This window comes from Corvus kubaryi, unplaced genomic scaffold (assembly GCF_017639235.1).
Source record: "Corvus kubaryi isolate FWS band 111438036 unplaced genomic scaffold, C.kubaryi_AGA036_p1.0 133, whole genome shotgun sequence".
Lineage (NCBI taxonomy): Eukaryota > Metazoa > Chordata > Aves > Passeriformes > Corvidae > Corvus > Corvus kubaryi.
In genome coordinates, this window is record NW_024580667.1 from 20,476,780 (window position 1) to 20,491,790 (window position 15,011).

The window sequence follows — 15,011 nt, forward strand, 5'->3', positions numbered from 1 at the left end:
TTACAACTTAAGCAGGTATGTCTCTGATGGTAAAGAAAGGAGAATAAATGATCTGAGTTAGTGTCTCTGGGACTGGGACTTGGATAATAAGAGCTGAAAGCTCAGGTAGAGCCAGCAGTTTATTCTTTGCAGGTGCTGGCACACACCTAATGTCTTGTACATGGCTTCAGAGGAAAATACCTGACCAGACAAGAGAGGAAGACATTTTTCAGGAATATTGGTTCTGCTCTCCAGCTAATTCATTAGCAGTAAAAAATAGCATGGTTTGAGAGCAGTTTGGAGATGCCTTTGCAGCCTCAAGTGCATAGGGAGATTCTTGAGAAATCTCTGCTGTTCCTTCATGCCCCATACTTCCTACTCTGTCACTGCAGTTACTTATCTGTGGGAAGAGGCCTTGCAGTCTGGCCAACACTGTCTCTTGTCCCATTGCTTGGCAGCACAGAGAAGAACCTGGCTCCATCCTCTGACACCTTTCCTTCAGACACTGATAGACATTGATGTGGTCCCCTCTTAGTTGTCTGTTCTTCACACTGAACTGGCCCAACTCCCTCAATCTATCCATGCAAGGGAGATGCTCCAGTCTCCCAATCATCCCCATTTCCCTCCACTAGACCCACTCTAGGAGCCCCATGTCTCTTTTGTACTGAGGATCTCAAAACTGGATGAAGGGGCAGATGCCTCCTCAGCAAGTTCACTGAGGACACAAAGCTGAGAGCAGTGGCTGATACCCCAGAGTGCTGTGCAGCCCTTCAGAAAGACCTCAACACTCAACATGGTGGAGAGATGGGCAGAGAATTGTCTGAAATTCAGCACCTGCACCTGGGGAGAAATAATCCCCTGCACCAGTGCAGGGTGGGGGCCAACCCACTGGAAAGCAGCTCTGTGGAGAAGGACCAGGAGTCCTGGTGGACAACAAGCAGCCATGAGCCATCAGTGTGTCCTTGTGGCCAGGAAGGCAAATGGTGTTCTGGGGTGCATTGCCTGCAGGTGACCCTGCCCCTCTACTCAGCCCTAGTGAAGTTGCATCTAGAGTGCTGCATCCAGTTACCCTTCTAGCTTTTTATTTTCAGTGTTGTACTCCATGTTTCATTAGGTTTAAAGAACTTTTCAACACCTCTCTGGACAACCTGTGCCAGAGTTTGGTTGCCATCACAGTGAAAAAATGTTATGTGATGTTCAGAAGAACCTTCAGTTTGTACCTGTTACCTCTTGACCCATCACTGGGCACCATTGAAGAGCTTGTCTCTGTAATCTTTATACCCTCCCCTCAGGTATTTACCCACATGGATTAGATACCCCTGAACCTTTGTTTCTCCAGGTTGAAGAATTCCAGCTCTCACAGTTCTTCCTTATATGTGAGGTGCTCCAGCCTCTAAATCATTTAATGGCCTTTTGCTGGACTCTTTCCATGTCACTTTTGTATTGAGAAGTTCAGAAATGGACACAGCACTCCAGGTGTGACCTCATCAGTGCTGAGTAGTGAGGAAGGATCACCTTCCTTGACCTATGGGCAACACTCTTCCTAACTGCTGTTCAGGAAACCATTTGCTTTCTGTGCAGCCAAAGCACATTCCTTGCTCGTGTATGACAAGGTATTTACCAGAACCCCCAGATTCTTTTCTGCAAAGCTCCTTTCCATTTGGGCAGCCCCCAGCATGTACTGGTGCCTAAGGTTGTTCCTTTGCACTTGGTCATGTTGAGCTTCATGAGGTTCTTATCTGCCCATGTCTCCAGCCTGTTGAAGTCCCTCAGGATGGCAGCACAGCCCTCTTGAATATCAGCCACTCCTCACATTTTAATGCCAGTGAATTTTGCCCTATCAACCAGATCATTAATTGGGATGTGAAACAGGACTGGAGTGATCCCTAGGGTACAGTGCTGGTTACTGGCCTCCACCTAGTCTGCTTGCCACTCATCATCAGCCCAGTCACTGGGCCATTTTTCAGTCCATCTGAGTGGTGGAATGGCCCACTGCCTGTTTCTCTTTGGCAAGCATCATGTCAGAGCAGGTTGTGAATGGATGTTCACAATGTAGCTTCACCAATATTTTTAAGACTTCCTCACTAGTATAAGGCACAGCCTAGAAGTAGTACAAAAATAGGTATCTTAAAATGTATTAGTGATGGCCAAAGTCACAGCCCAATGTGCCGTAGGAACTGGAGCCTGAATGCTGTATGAGTGGGAATACATAAAGCATGGAGAGTCTATGAATTCCTTTGAAAATGAGGGCCAGGAGCTCCTGGCTTGGTGAGAAAAGAAGGAGCCAGGGGAATGTAAATGGTGGGACTTTCAGATTAAAGCATGAGACAGGAAAATATTCTTTGCAGAACCATTCTCGACAGTCAAAGGCTAAAATATTCAGTAAGAGAAGTCAGAGAGAGGTAGAAAATTGCAATTTGAGCAGAATACCAGGAAAATAGAGACAGACATGCTTTATTAATATAGAAAAGGTAACAAATATTGTATTTTGGGAAGGAGGGTATTTAAAGGTAAGATCTAAAAGGAAAAAATTAAGGTCTAAGGTGTTTCCTAATGTTCTGTCAAAAGGTACTGAATAAATAATTAAGAGTATAAAAGAAGCAGCAAGACAAATGGTATTTTATAAGCAGATATTTTAAATAACTGCCATTACTGTGGCATTTTCTTCACAGTGAGTCGTAACACTGTCTAATTTTTTTAATTTATATGAATTGTCAAAGACTACACTGGAAGAATAGGAGAATATATATATATGTAGACATACTAATTTTATTCATAGGTTCTGCAATAGTTCATTAGATATGATGTTATTTCTTGACAGTCATATGTATGTTATTTGTAACGCTACAATTGAAATACCTTTGCTTAATGGTAATTTGCTGTAATTATTCTACAAATATTTCTACTGTTAGATATGGCAATTGTATTTTAAAACAGTCCCAAAACATTAGTGAATGAGGCAAATTCCAATGCAGAGAGTTGTGTATCCAAAAGCAGGTTATTGAAGTTGTCAGTGACCTGAATACCTTAGTCCTTGTGACATGCATCAAGAAGTCCCAGCAGGAGATATTTCATTGGCAGCAGGAAACATTGATACTGGAGCATGGGATTTCTTGTGCTCTAAATCCAAACCTTTGGTAACCCAAAAAGCTGTGAATTTTTGCTAAACTAAAAATGCATTTAAAACCTCCTTTCTTTGATACAATTACTACCACTTTTCAGAGATTATGCAGTAGCTCTATAAATAAGCATGTTCCTTTTTTTTTCTAATAAAAAAAGACGTACATATGTATCTATTTCTACATGTGTTGCGAGTTCTCAGTGGAAAGCAGATCTAATTGGATTTGGAAATAAAACTGTTATGGCTTCCCCACTTCTTGGAGTTTGCTGAATTTTCTGCTGTTACTGCAAGAAAAGAAAGCCAGCATTACAAATCTGAGGAGACCAAGATCTTTTTATTTTTACAGAAATTTGCAACAATATTTTCTTGGTTTTCTATGATTAGAAGCTTGGGGTTTTCTTTGCATTTAATGGATTCTTCATTATCATGTTTTTTTCTAGTAAGTTGCTTCCTGTGTACTGAATCCATATTGAATTTTTTTTTTTTATTGCAATGGTTTCTTTCCTGTTTGTTTATTTATTTATTACTTGGGTTTATGCCAAATTATCATCCTTTCTCTTAGCTGACTTCCAATTTAGGTCTCATTTATCTCTAGGGCTGTTCTTCTACTCTGAAGAATCCTTTCTTTCCTTCACAGCTTTTTTTCCCCTGTGCTCATCCTGGCCTCTTCTGTTGCTTACACTTATATTATACATTCTATTTGCTTTAGCATGTATTCAAAAATGCATATAGTTCTCTCATTTAGTTGGGCTCTACATTCACATTCTAAAAGTAATTTTTGTTCCTTATGCAGCTTTTCACTCCTTTCTCACTAACCAGTTTATCAGGATAGACATTGCTACAGCCTTTGATGGGAAAGTATCTCTAGAGACTTTGGTACAGCCATAGAACAACTCACTAAAAACCGTTCCTTGCAGGAATTGAAAAATATATTTTAGACTTTTTCATTTATGATACTCTACCCTCCCCTACTGTGCTATAATTGTTACCTTTAGTAGTAGATTAGATGATTTGGTAAACATAAGATAAATGTGCCTACTTCTACTACTGACAGAGAACAGATTTCCTTCTATGATGATGGCTGTGAGTCAGACCCCTTTGACAGTGGTGGCACACAGTTGGATTATTCAGGCATGAAGAAAAATTTGTGATCTAAGTCTTAACAGGTGGTGATGGAGTGGTACGTTTTTTCCTCTGTGAATTTGTTTACACATGTATGAATGGAGGGAGGCTTTGGGGGTGGAGTTATGCTGAGGGTACCCTGAAATCATATGAGAATTTTATTTTACTCTGCCACTTCTGATTTATAGAAATGTGTTTAGTAGTTGCAGAAGGTGGGGGTTGGGAGATACTGCCTGTGGATTATCATATGATTTCAGATAGTGCAGGAAGGAAGGAATAAACTGAATGACAGGCACCTGTCCTACTTCCATTTCAAACACCTCTGGTTTTGCCCATTTTAGACCAATCTTGTGAAGCTGCTTTTGATGCACCAGGCAAATCCCAATCTTCTTAACTGCAACAATGAAAAGCCTTCAGGTAGGTGAAAATCCATGTACATAATGGCTATATTAGCTATTGTGACACTATTTTCTTCCCTTCCTGCTTTCTTAGTTTATTTAGTGTGTAGAGTTATACACACATACATGTGTGTACATTCTTACTTACGTTGCTGAAAACTGCTAGTCATGGTAACTCAGGATATCATATCAAATGACAGCATGGTCTTCCACTTGTTTCATTCCCTGTTTATTTTTAGCTATGTTTCTTACTTGAGAGTTCTTCTGTGCCTTGGTGGTAGCTGCCTTTACACATTTTTGGTGACTTCTCACTGAGTTTCTTTCTGTCTCAACTTATAGTACACTCAGTTGAAATTTCTACAGCTATTGTCTGAAAACAAATTCAACACCTAGTTTTGAAGTGTAACTGCCATTGTTTACCACAGAAGGCACCTTCTTAAACCAGATAGCAATAGGGAGCTGAGGCACTGGCTCTAAAGATAATAGAATTGCAGACTCTATTAGGTTGGAAGGAACTTCAGATCAACTGGCCTAACACAGAGATCAAAGCAGAGATAATTTTGGTAATGCTAGATAGCAGTGTTGAAAAGAAGAAACACATGGTTGTTCAACCTTCTGTAGCTAGGATAAAATGAAGATGGAACTCAGTAATGTAGATAATAGGAACTCTCTGTCAGATTATGGATGAAACTTCCTTTGCATAATAAAAGAATATATACTATGCTTCAAGTGCTCTACTGCCTACAGTATATAGAGATACATTCACAGGGAACTTTGTGACACTTAACCTTAGAAGAGTTGTTTGATACATACCAGTTTTTATTTGTAGAAAAGGATGTGGATCAAACTCAGATAATCTAACAATACAGTTAGCTAACCACACTTAGTAGGTATTTACCACAGTTGAGTTAACTGTCTTTCTGGTCTGCAAACAGATCTGATTTCAACACTTCTTTATGTATAAGACATATATCTAGTTTGTAGAAACATAAAACATTTGAAAAGGATTTAAGTGCATGTTTTTATAGAAATAAAGTGTTGAAAAGGGTTGTATTGTTTTTCCTGAAGTCCTGTGAATTATTGAATACTTTGGTTCACTACACAGCAAGAATGGTTTTGAGGCTTTGCAGATGACAGCTTAAGTCTGTACTGAATTTACTTTGCCTTTGTTTTCCCAGTAATTTCAAGTATTATTTTATGATTAAAATCTGAGCAATTCCTTTCATGTTATCTAGCCACATGTTTAGTCTTAATCTGATCTAGAGATCTTAATTCAAAGAAGTTTTTCTGCACCATTTTCTTGTCTGATGTCTTGGTGTTTCAATGTCTTAGATGTTGCAGCTTCTGATTTTATTGAGGAAATGCTTCTGAAGGCTGAAATTGTTTGGGAGGAAAAAATGAAAGACCCTTTAGCTGTTTCTTCTTTATCTCAAGAAGAGCCATATGAAGAGATCATCCATGATTTGCCCACAATTTCCAATAAACTGTAAGTAAGTGCTGGTGTTGTTATAGAGCAATCCACTGAAGCCAGATTATCATTTGAACCATATCTGTCAGTCTGTGAATCCTAGCTGTGTGTCCTTGGAGATATTCAAATCCCATCCGGATGTGGTCCTGGGTGACTGTCTTTAGGTGTCCCTGCCTGAGTGGGATGATTGGACTAGGTGCCCTCTAGGAAGTCCCTTCCACCCCCAGCCATTCTATGATTCTGTGTGATTTGATGGGTCAAGTAACTATTTCCTTTTGGAAATCTCCTGAATCATCTTTTGCATTTTTATCTCTCATATCTTTTTGTCAGTCTTAGTTTTATAATTATAGATTATGAATAATAAAATATATTGTTGTAATTGTCATTAAAAATTATCTGGGTTTGCCTTAGCAGAATTATTAGAGGTTAATACCGTAGACTCAAGCATCCTTTTGTTAAGCTATATATAGTATATAGTGTAAGTATAGTATAAGTAAAACTACCATTGCCTATGAAAGAGGCAAGGACTAAGTCCTGAAAAAGAAAAATCAGATATGTGATTGCAGATGAAATTAAACTGGTCAGAATTTTATTTACAAATTTATATTTAGATTTGTGCTGCTTAAAATTCAAGTGGAATCAAGTAGCATTTAGCAGTGTGGACTTAAAACTCAGTATTGAAGAGTCAGTTTGTGTCTTAAATTTTAAAAGTTGATACTTTTGTATTTCCTTCTGAGTCTTAAAATAAGACTGCCATGGGTATGTGAAAAGAGATGGAAAATAGGTATGAAGAACTATTGGCTGTTTTATGGTAGTACATGACATACTGATATTTCAAATTCTTATTTCCAGGTACCATGATCCAGGGAATTTTAAAAGCTACAAATAATGTTTTTATGCAATGTGCAGTTGCTGTATATTTGAAGTATGTATTTGTTGGTTGCATAAGCTTGCAAAACACTGACATTCATTTTTCTGTAGTAATCACCAAAGAGTGTGTGAGGAAAACAAGAAATAAAACCTCTTATAAAGAGACAGATAAGATATATATGCTTTCATTTCATAATAGTTATAATTTATGGTTGGCAGAATGTGTTTAGATACATTAAAATTTGGAAGAGGTGAGCAACTGTCATGAAATGATCAATCTGTTAAATTGAGAATTCCATGGGATATATTTATATTTTGTAAAGATTGCATATTTCATGGATGGCAAACACAGTGTGTTGTTTCTGCTTCATGGTGTGTAGTCATTAATATATGTGGCTGGGTATATGATACTAATGCTTACGAAATTACTAATTTTTCATGCTTGTTAATTAATTCCTTATGAAATAAGTCCTCTAGTCTAACCCACTGTTTCAGTAATTTAAATCATACTCCTGAAGTTTATGTGGCCTTCAACTGTCTTTTAAATGAAAAAGTTTAATTTTGGGGCATGAAACTAAGCCTTTAGATTCTCAAATGTAAGTAAAAATTTAATTTTTAATTATATATATATGTTGTAATACCAGAAGTAGAAGGCAGGTCACTCCTGTAGCTATGTAATGATGCCTAGAAAAAGTTATTCATAAAAATTTTAGAGACTTTAAAAACTTTTTCATTATTCTTGCATGTAGATGATGCATTTCCATGGGTTTTATATTCTGGGAGTCTGTACTGTGGTGCACATATTGTACTGCATCCTGCTTTTAGTGCTAACACCCATTAACCTTTGGAAGACATGACTTGAACAAAGTTGAAGTGGTCTGAAAATATTTTTTCTCTACTCTTTCCTTCCTGTAATACATAGATTATGATAGCTAATTTTTGAGAGTTTTCTATATAGTGACCCTTTATATGACAATAGCACAGACCTGCCATGCATAAAAACCTTCACTGGAAGTTTTGGAAAAGCAAAGTCCACTGAGTGGAAAAACAAAGAAAATTGATTTATGTGTGGAATTGTCCTGAGTTTAGCTTCTATTGGCAACTGTATCCCAGTGTGGGACTGCATCTAGTTTGTGGTGCCTGCGTGAGAACACAGCCCCAGGTGAAACCAGAGCCCTGTTCAGCTCTGCGCACTGACTTTGGCAGTGGTCCTTTGCACATAGCCAGGGGGCTGTTATTAGGATGCAGTAAGCTTGAAGTAATGCCACTTCAGCACGTTCTTGAGACTTTTGGCAGTCTTAGGTTTAGAGACTTCATCAGCCAGAGCTTTGTACTAGCTCTCTATCGGGTCTGCTATCAGTGCAGGAGAGTATCAGCTGGCCAGCCAGCTATTCTGAGATGGGAGCGCTCTTGGAAGGCAAAAGTATTGGTGTATTTTGCCCATGCATGTCTAAGGTATCACTACTGATAATGGAAAGTTGTTGGTGAACCATACCACACAGAGTTCCATGTTACTCAGAAATCCTCTAATCTTAATTTATAGTGACTGAGGGTCAGGTGTCATCGCAAAGCTAGCTGTCTCAGCTCTTGTTATGTTTATAATTGTGAAACCCAAAACCTCGCAGAGAGTTATTATTCCAAATGATAGTAGACATAGTCTGAGAATATAGTGAATTATCCTCCAGAGTGGCTCCATGCTTCCTGTTAGAGAGGCAGCCTAGACGACTGGTTTCAACAATTTTTTTCCAATGGCTAATATTGAAAACAAAGAGTTTAATTCTTCATGTTCTGTTAAAAGAGTCTTCAGAGAGATGTGTAATATGCTAGGCTGGAGATAAATATCTGTGTTGTTCTTGTGTACCAAACCAATTTTTTAGTGCTAAAGAGTGGTGCACAATAATAATCCACATGTACCCTTGCTTTATTCTTTATTGCATACATTCTTCATCAATTCTCCTGATGTAAGAAAGTATGTTTAATCTGAGGTGGTAAATTTTACGGTAGTTCCTAGTAACTCTATGTTGTGGCCATATTGCTTTGTGGCCATTTCTCAGAAGAAAACAGTATTCAAAAGCAGACTCAAAAATGATGAACACACAATTATAAATAGTATGTGTTCTGTCAGCAAACCTAATTTTGCTGGTTCAAATTTAAATTACAGCATTGATTTCTGGAAGAACACTGTGAAGAGGTGAATTGAAAGTCAGCCTCTACTCAGGTAGAGGAAACAAAATTTAGCAGTCAGTATATTTGAAATGTGCTGTTACCAAGCAAACCTGGTTTCCTTCATTGCACTCAGTCAGATCAGTGAGATGTGGGTGGCACCAGGCAGAGTTGCAGTTACTTCTCTCTGTCGCTCCTCTTGTCTTGTTCTTTTCTTGTGCTTTACACAGGCCCTCCACAAGCTGCAGCACCTTTGAGGCCATACCTGCTCCAGCATAGTTCCTTGGTCATAATTGACCAAGTAAATCAGCTAAAGGACAGAATTTTAAGTAGGTCATGAAGCTACTTGAAGATTGACCATTGCAGCAAACCCAGGGTCTATGCTGGAGAGTTTTGCCAGTTTTAATTCTAATGGTACAATCAGAACAAAATTTGTTACTCCACTGGCAAAAATACCGGCACAGAATATATTGGCATAGCTTACAGTTCAGAATATTAAATTTGCCATATCTGTTTAAAAGTGACTTTAGGCTCATGCAATGGCTGCAGTGATCACCACTGTACTTCTACTTCAGTACATGTGCCTGTAGAACTTTCCTTGGTGAAACAGACCTTTAATACATGGACAGTGCAGTCATCTAGATAGTGATAAATACTCCAAAATTAAGAACTTACTTACAAAGTAATGCTAACAATCACATTGTATATTTTCTGATACATGTTTAAGTAAATCTTAATTATAGTGATGGATGTGTTTCAAAATCAGCACAAGAATATGAAATAAAAAAGAAATAGATGTGTTCAAGACAAAAAAAACAGAAAAGAGATTCAATTTTTCTTACATTGCATTTCCATGTAACCATTTATGTAGCACTTTCAATTATTCTAGTGTTTTCAAACACTCTTCTAATGTTTATTCTGAAGTATCTTTTATGTAACTTTAAAATTCTTTTTAGCCTGAAATTTCAGAGATTATGCACTTTACAGGTGTCAACTGGCTTAGAAATTGTTTGAAGCATGTCAGAATTGCCTGCAGAAGGATAACAGAAATTTTCTCCAACAAAAGCTATAAGCTCAAAGGGCCCATGAAAATATTATTGCAGATTCTGCCTTGATACAATTCTCTCTATCAAATTAGAAGGTGCTCAAGTGCTTCCAATATTGATGATAAAATTTCCAATAATTTGATTGTCAACTCTCAGTTTTTCATATGATTTCTTTTTTATCTCTTTTTTAATGACATGGTAGAGGATGACAACTTACAGAAAACCATCTCAATTTATCTAAAAAAAAAAGTCCAATAAAAATACGCAATACTTCAAATTAATTCCCTATATAAAGGCTTCTTTGAATATAAATAAAATCAGTGTTTCTCCACATAACATTCAATATTTTTTCCAGTCACATAGGCAGGTAGAAAGTCCTACCACACTCAAATAAAATTACCCTAGATAACACTTCTTCCTGTCTGCTATGCAGCATTATTTTGGCATAAGTCTCCCTTTGTGGTTAATTATCTATTAATTACCCATTAATTATCCATTAATTTTCATAAAAGACAGTTCATGCTAATCTACTTGCCTACATTTACATAAAATCTTCCCTTGCACTGTCCTATAGCTGAGCTTTCAGAGGCATTGCTTGACTTAATCTTGTGACTAATAGAAATACTTTTCTAAAAAGCCAGTGTTTTCTGGAAACATTTTATTTTGGTTTATTTTTCATAGTGTCTTCTTGAACCTGAGTCAGACTGAACTTTTGGATTAATTTTAAAACATTTTTTCTTTCACAGAATCATTCACCTTTTTGTTGTAATATGAATTATATGTCATCATTTCCATCACATGATGTCCTATTAATATCTCATAAATGCTCGTAATTTATAGGCTATTCTTGTGTACATCAGTACATGAAATGTGCCTGTTAAATTATGTTACTATTGTCCTCTTCAGTTCAAAATGCATCTGTTGAAACAGTAGGCACCCATTTTCCCCTACACTTTGCTGTGATTTACAACCACCTCTCTTTTGTGACACCTGAAAGGTTTATTTGGTTGCGAGGAGTTTATAGCTGAATTTTAAGAAGTATTTCTAATGCGTGTTGTGTAGTTACCACAAAAGGGGTAAGATTAAATGGGTAAGGTTCAGCTTCACAGCAAAAAAATCCTGGATCTTCACCATTTAAATGAAACATCCCATGAATATTGAGAAAGATATAGGTGATAGTGCTTTGGTTTTTAATACTTGAATTTGGCTTATGCTTTTCTTTAAATCTTTATTCTATTTGTCTGTGATTAAAGAAGTTAATTAAGAAGACGTTAAGATTAAAGTAGTTTTGGACAGTAGCAAAAGGCTACTCAGAAAGAAAATTTCATATTTAATTATGTTTTGTTCAATTCTGAATCTGGGTAAAATGTGAATTAATATTAGTCATATGTTTGTGTCCCAGGTGTTTAATTTCTTCTACAATCTAATCACTGATATCTTGTATTCTAATTGCCAAGTTCTGTTCTTCAGTTCAAACAAAAAAAACAGGGGGCGGATCTTTTGTCCATGTGACATTTGGTAAATTTATCACCAAATAATCTAAGGTGAATCAAAGCAATAAATAGAAATTTTTATTTTCACCAATGTTCTTCTAGATGTTTTACATTTAAATGTCTGAAGCAAAACATCTTGAGGCAAAAAAAAAATATATTTCATTATAAAATGTTTAAATTAGTTCTTTCAATATTTGCAGACTGACAGTTTCCTCAAAAGAAAAGTTTTGTTCATCTGTCTTTTATTCAATGGGAAACTACTTTGTCTTTTTTTCCCATGAATTCTGCCTAGAAGGTGCTTTATCCTTTGTTTCTAAAATTATGTGTGTGTTTCTGTTCTGTTTCCAAGAGCAGTTCTTATCCTGAGTTGGTATGACTGTTAGCTATAAGTATTCATTTGAGCTAACTGTGTGTATAATCATGGCTTTTTTAATAATCAGTGATTAAACACAAGTAACAGAGTAAGTATGAAACTAAATTTGGGCTTTATTCCATATTTGAATTAACTATTCCTACATTCCCATATTGAGTCCATATTTCCTTTCAAAGAAATTATGTACACATTTTGGCAAGGAGCTGATGTAAACTCCATGAGTTTGTCTCATTTGCACTGTCAGAATCCAGATGATTATTTTTTAAGATGTTTGTGTTCTCAACTCCTGTGGCTGATTCCTTGCTAATTCCTTGGATGTACAACTCTGAAAAATCATCCAAGAGTGTGGCATTGTTGTTTTCCAGAAGTGTCATATTGTCTGAACAGTCAATAGGGAAGACAACTCCATGTGTATAAGAATTGGTTTAACTTTTATGTGGATGAAGAGTATTGCATATTGTTGGAGTAATTTCAGGAGTCTGATATTTGCTTGTTTGATTTTTTGTTTGTTTATTTTTACCTTATCACAAATTCACAGCAGCTTCTGGTCATAAAATGTATCTTGAATATCGCCCGATTAAAAGTAAGCTAAAAAAGTGATGGAATTTAATTTTAGTAACTGCAATGGCACAATCTGTTTTGTTTTGTTAAAACATACTACAACTCAAAATAGTATTGTGTAGTTTAACTGTGCTTTTTAAATTCAGTTGCAAAATTGGTTATTGATTTGCCAGCCTGGTGCTGTCAAAAGCAGACTCATGCATATTCTCTTTGGCTTGCTCAATTCTGCTTCAGAAAAGACATGCATAAAGGTGAATTTTAAATCAAAGTATGTTGCTCTGTGTCTTTGGGAACAGGCTGGCCTATGTGAACAGTTTATTTCTCACCAATTTCTTTTTAGTACTTGGACCAGGAGCTTGTGTTTCAGCTCTGAGTTGTGTCTCAGTTCTGTGCTTGTGCCGTCCACATTTGATTGTCTGTCATCTTCAGTAGGAGTCTAATTGCTTTATTGATTCTCTTTGTAGCAATCCGCTGGCTTTACCGATTGCCAAGCAGGACAGTTTGCTGGAGAAAGATACCATGTTCAAAGATGCAGCTAAAGGCTTATGTAAGCAGCAATCTCAAGACAGTTCATCTGAAAATGTCACTGTGAACAACACAACCAAACTTGAGCAGGTAATGGCAGTGTCTTGAAATTTTTGTGAGTGCTTAGGTCTGGAGGTTGTAAACTTAATGAAGCTGAAGACCACAGTATTTTTTCCCTCACCATACAGCAATACCATTTGCACTGTGGAGCCTTGTCACCTTGATCACTCCCTGCAATCTGTCTGGCCTGCAGGGTTTCCTCTGCAAATTGAACAGCTGCTTCTTGTCAGCTACTGGTAGCAGGTCAGGGGCTGTGGGGGAGGCTCAGAGCTCCTCAATCTATATTCATGGTTCACAACGGGAGGGACAACTGTTGGCACTGCCCAGAGCATCTCAAACTTCCGGTTACAAAAGAAACACAACCTGGGAGACTGAAAAAACAAAAATAATGCATAAGGGATATCAGTTGCAAAGTTAGTGACTGTAATTCAAAGCTAGGAATTGCCAGATTTACCGCTGCAGTGTTAACTCCTTTTCTTGTGATAATGTATTAGATTACCAGCACTGATTATATGGATACCCTTTACAGTTTTCCCTACAGGATGACATGCTCATTCAGTGTATAGGATGAATGCAAAAGGAGGCAATTATCTATTGGTTATAAATCTAGCACGTCCTAAATTTAATATTTAGGTTTTAATTTTTTTTCGGGTTTTTTTTGTTTGTGTTTGGTTTTGTTTTGTGAGGGAGGGTGGGCTGTTGTTTGGGGCTTTTTCTGTGATACAAGAGGGCTTATTTTCTGTTACATGCGTTTGGGAAACACATATTCCAGAAGTATTCGGCCATTTAAGAAAAAACTACTTTAGAATCAAGGGGATGGAGGCGGGGGGTATTTCCATTAAAAATAATTTACTGTGAGTTTGAAGCATAACAAAGGAGCAAGATATTGGTTTGATTTAAGCCATGTTCAGTTCAAAAAAACTGCATCTCTGTCTTGGCAGAAGAACGCAAACTCCACTGCTTTTTATTTGGATGCGTTTCAGAGGAATGGCTTGATCGTACAAGATCAATCAGTGCGTCCATATGTAAATGATATGAGTCAGTCTGTGAAAGAACTTCAGCTTTGGAATCCTGTGGAGTGCTCAGTTCCCTATCCAGTCAGAGGATACCACAACATGTTTTGCACTTGGCTTACATCTTGTTTTCATGTTCTACAGTTTCTGATGTTGGTGACTGATGTGATTTGATGGAAACAGTCATTCCAAGCGACGAGCACTGCTGGGCAGAAAAGTGAATGCTTGCAACACTTTAAGGAGGAATCCTCCTATAATTGTAGGGCAAGAGAGGGAGTTATTTAGCTTAGGGTCTTGATGAGACTATTGCTTGCTTTTAGATGTTCAACAGAAGTGTGTACAAGAACACAGATACTTCTTTCTGCCTGATGCTCTTTTGATGTAAGCCTAGATAAAATTATTCAGGTTTTCATTATCTCTAAGCTAAACTGCTACTTTATAGTTTGTGCACTAAAACACACATAAACTGATTGGAATAAGAACAGCTAATCTTCTGGGTGAAAATGAGCAAACAGAAGTCTTCATGCTGGTAATTTTAGTCTCCACCATTACTTTGAGTCTCCTCAAGGTCCCAGGGCAGATTTTCAAAAGGACTCCTGCTGTTTCACCATACTACCGTGGAACTTCCCACAATAGTTACAATTCAAAGAGAAGACAGCAGACTTAAAGGTGAATCTCTTTTAGCTCTTTTATTTGAGAAATTTCTGCAGGAAACAGTCTGAAATTCTGCTCTAAACAAGCTAGTAGTGTGTGTCTTATGTTTTTTAAGAAGCACGGAAAACTAAAAAATATCTGTAGTTGCTCAATTTGGAGCGATGC

The 15,011-nt window shown here is 37.2% G+C and overlaps 1 protein-coding gene across 6 annotated transcripts in view; it reads left to right on the top strand.

Moving 5' to 3' along the window:
* MYO16 (myosin XVI) overlaps nt 1–15,011 on the top strand; it is a 367,375-nt gene that overhangs the window by 182,266 nt on the left and 170,098 nt on the right. For all 6 annotated transcript variants that reach the window (XM_042038442.1, XM_042038458.1, XM_042038424.1 and 3 more), the window contains exons 8-10: nt 4,564–4,639; nt 5,953–6,106; nt 13,059–13,209. In XM_042038442.1, the coding sequence (XP_041894376.1) occupies nt 4,564–4,639; nt 5,953–6,106; nt 13,059–13,209 (381 nt within the window). The remainder of the gene's footprint in view (nt 1–4,563; nt 4,640–5,952; nt 6,107–13,058; nt 13,210–15,011) is intronic.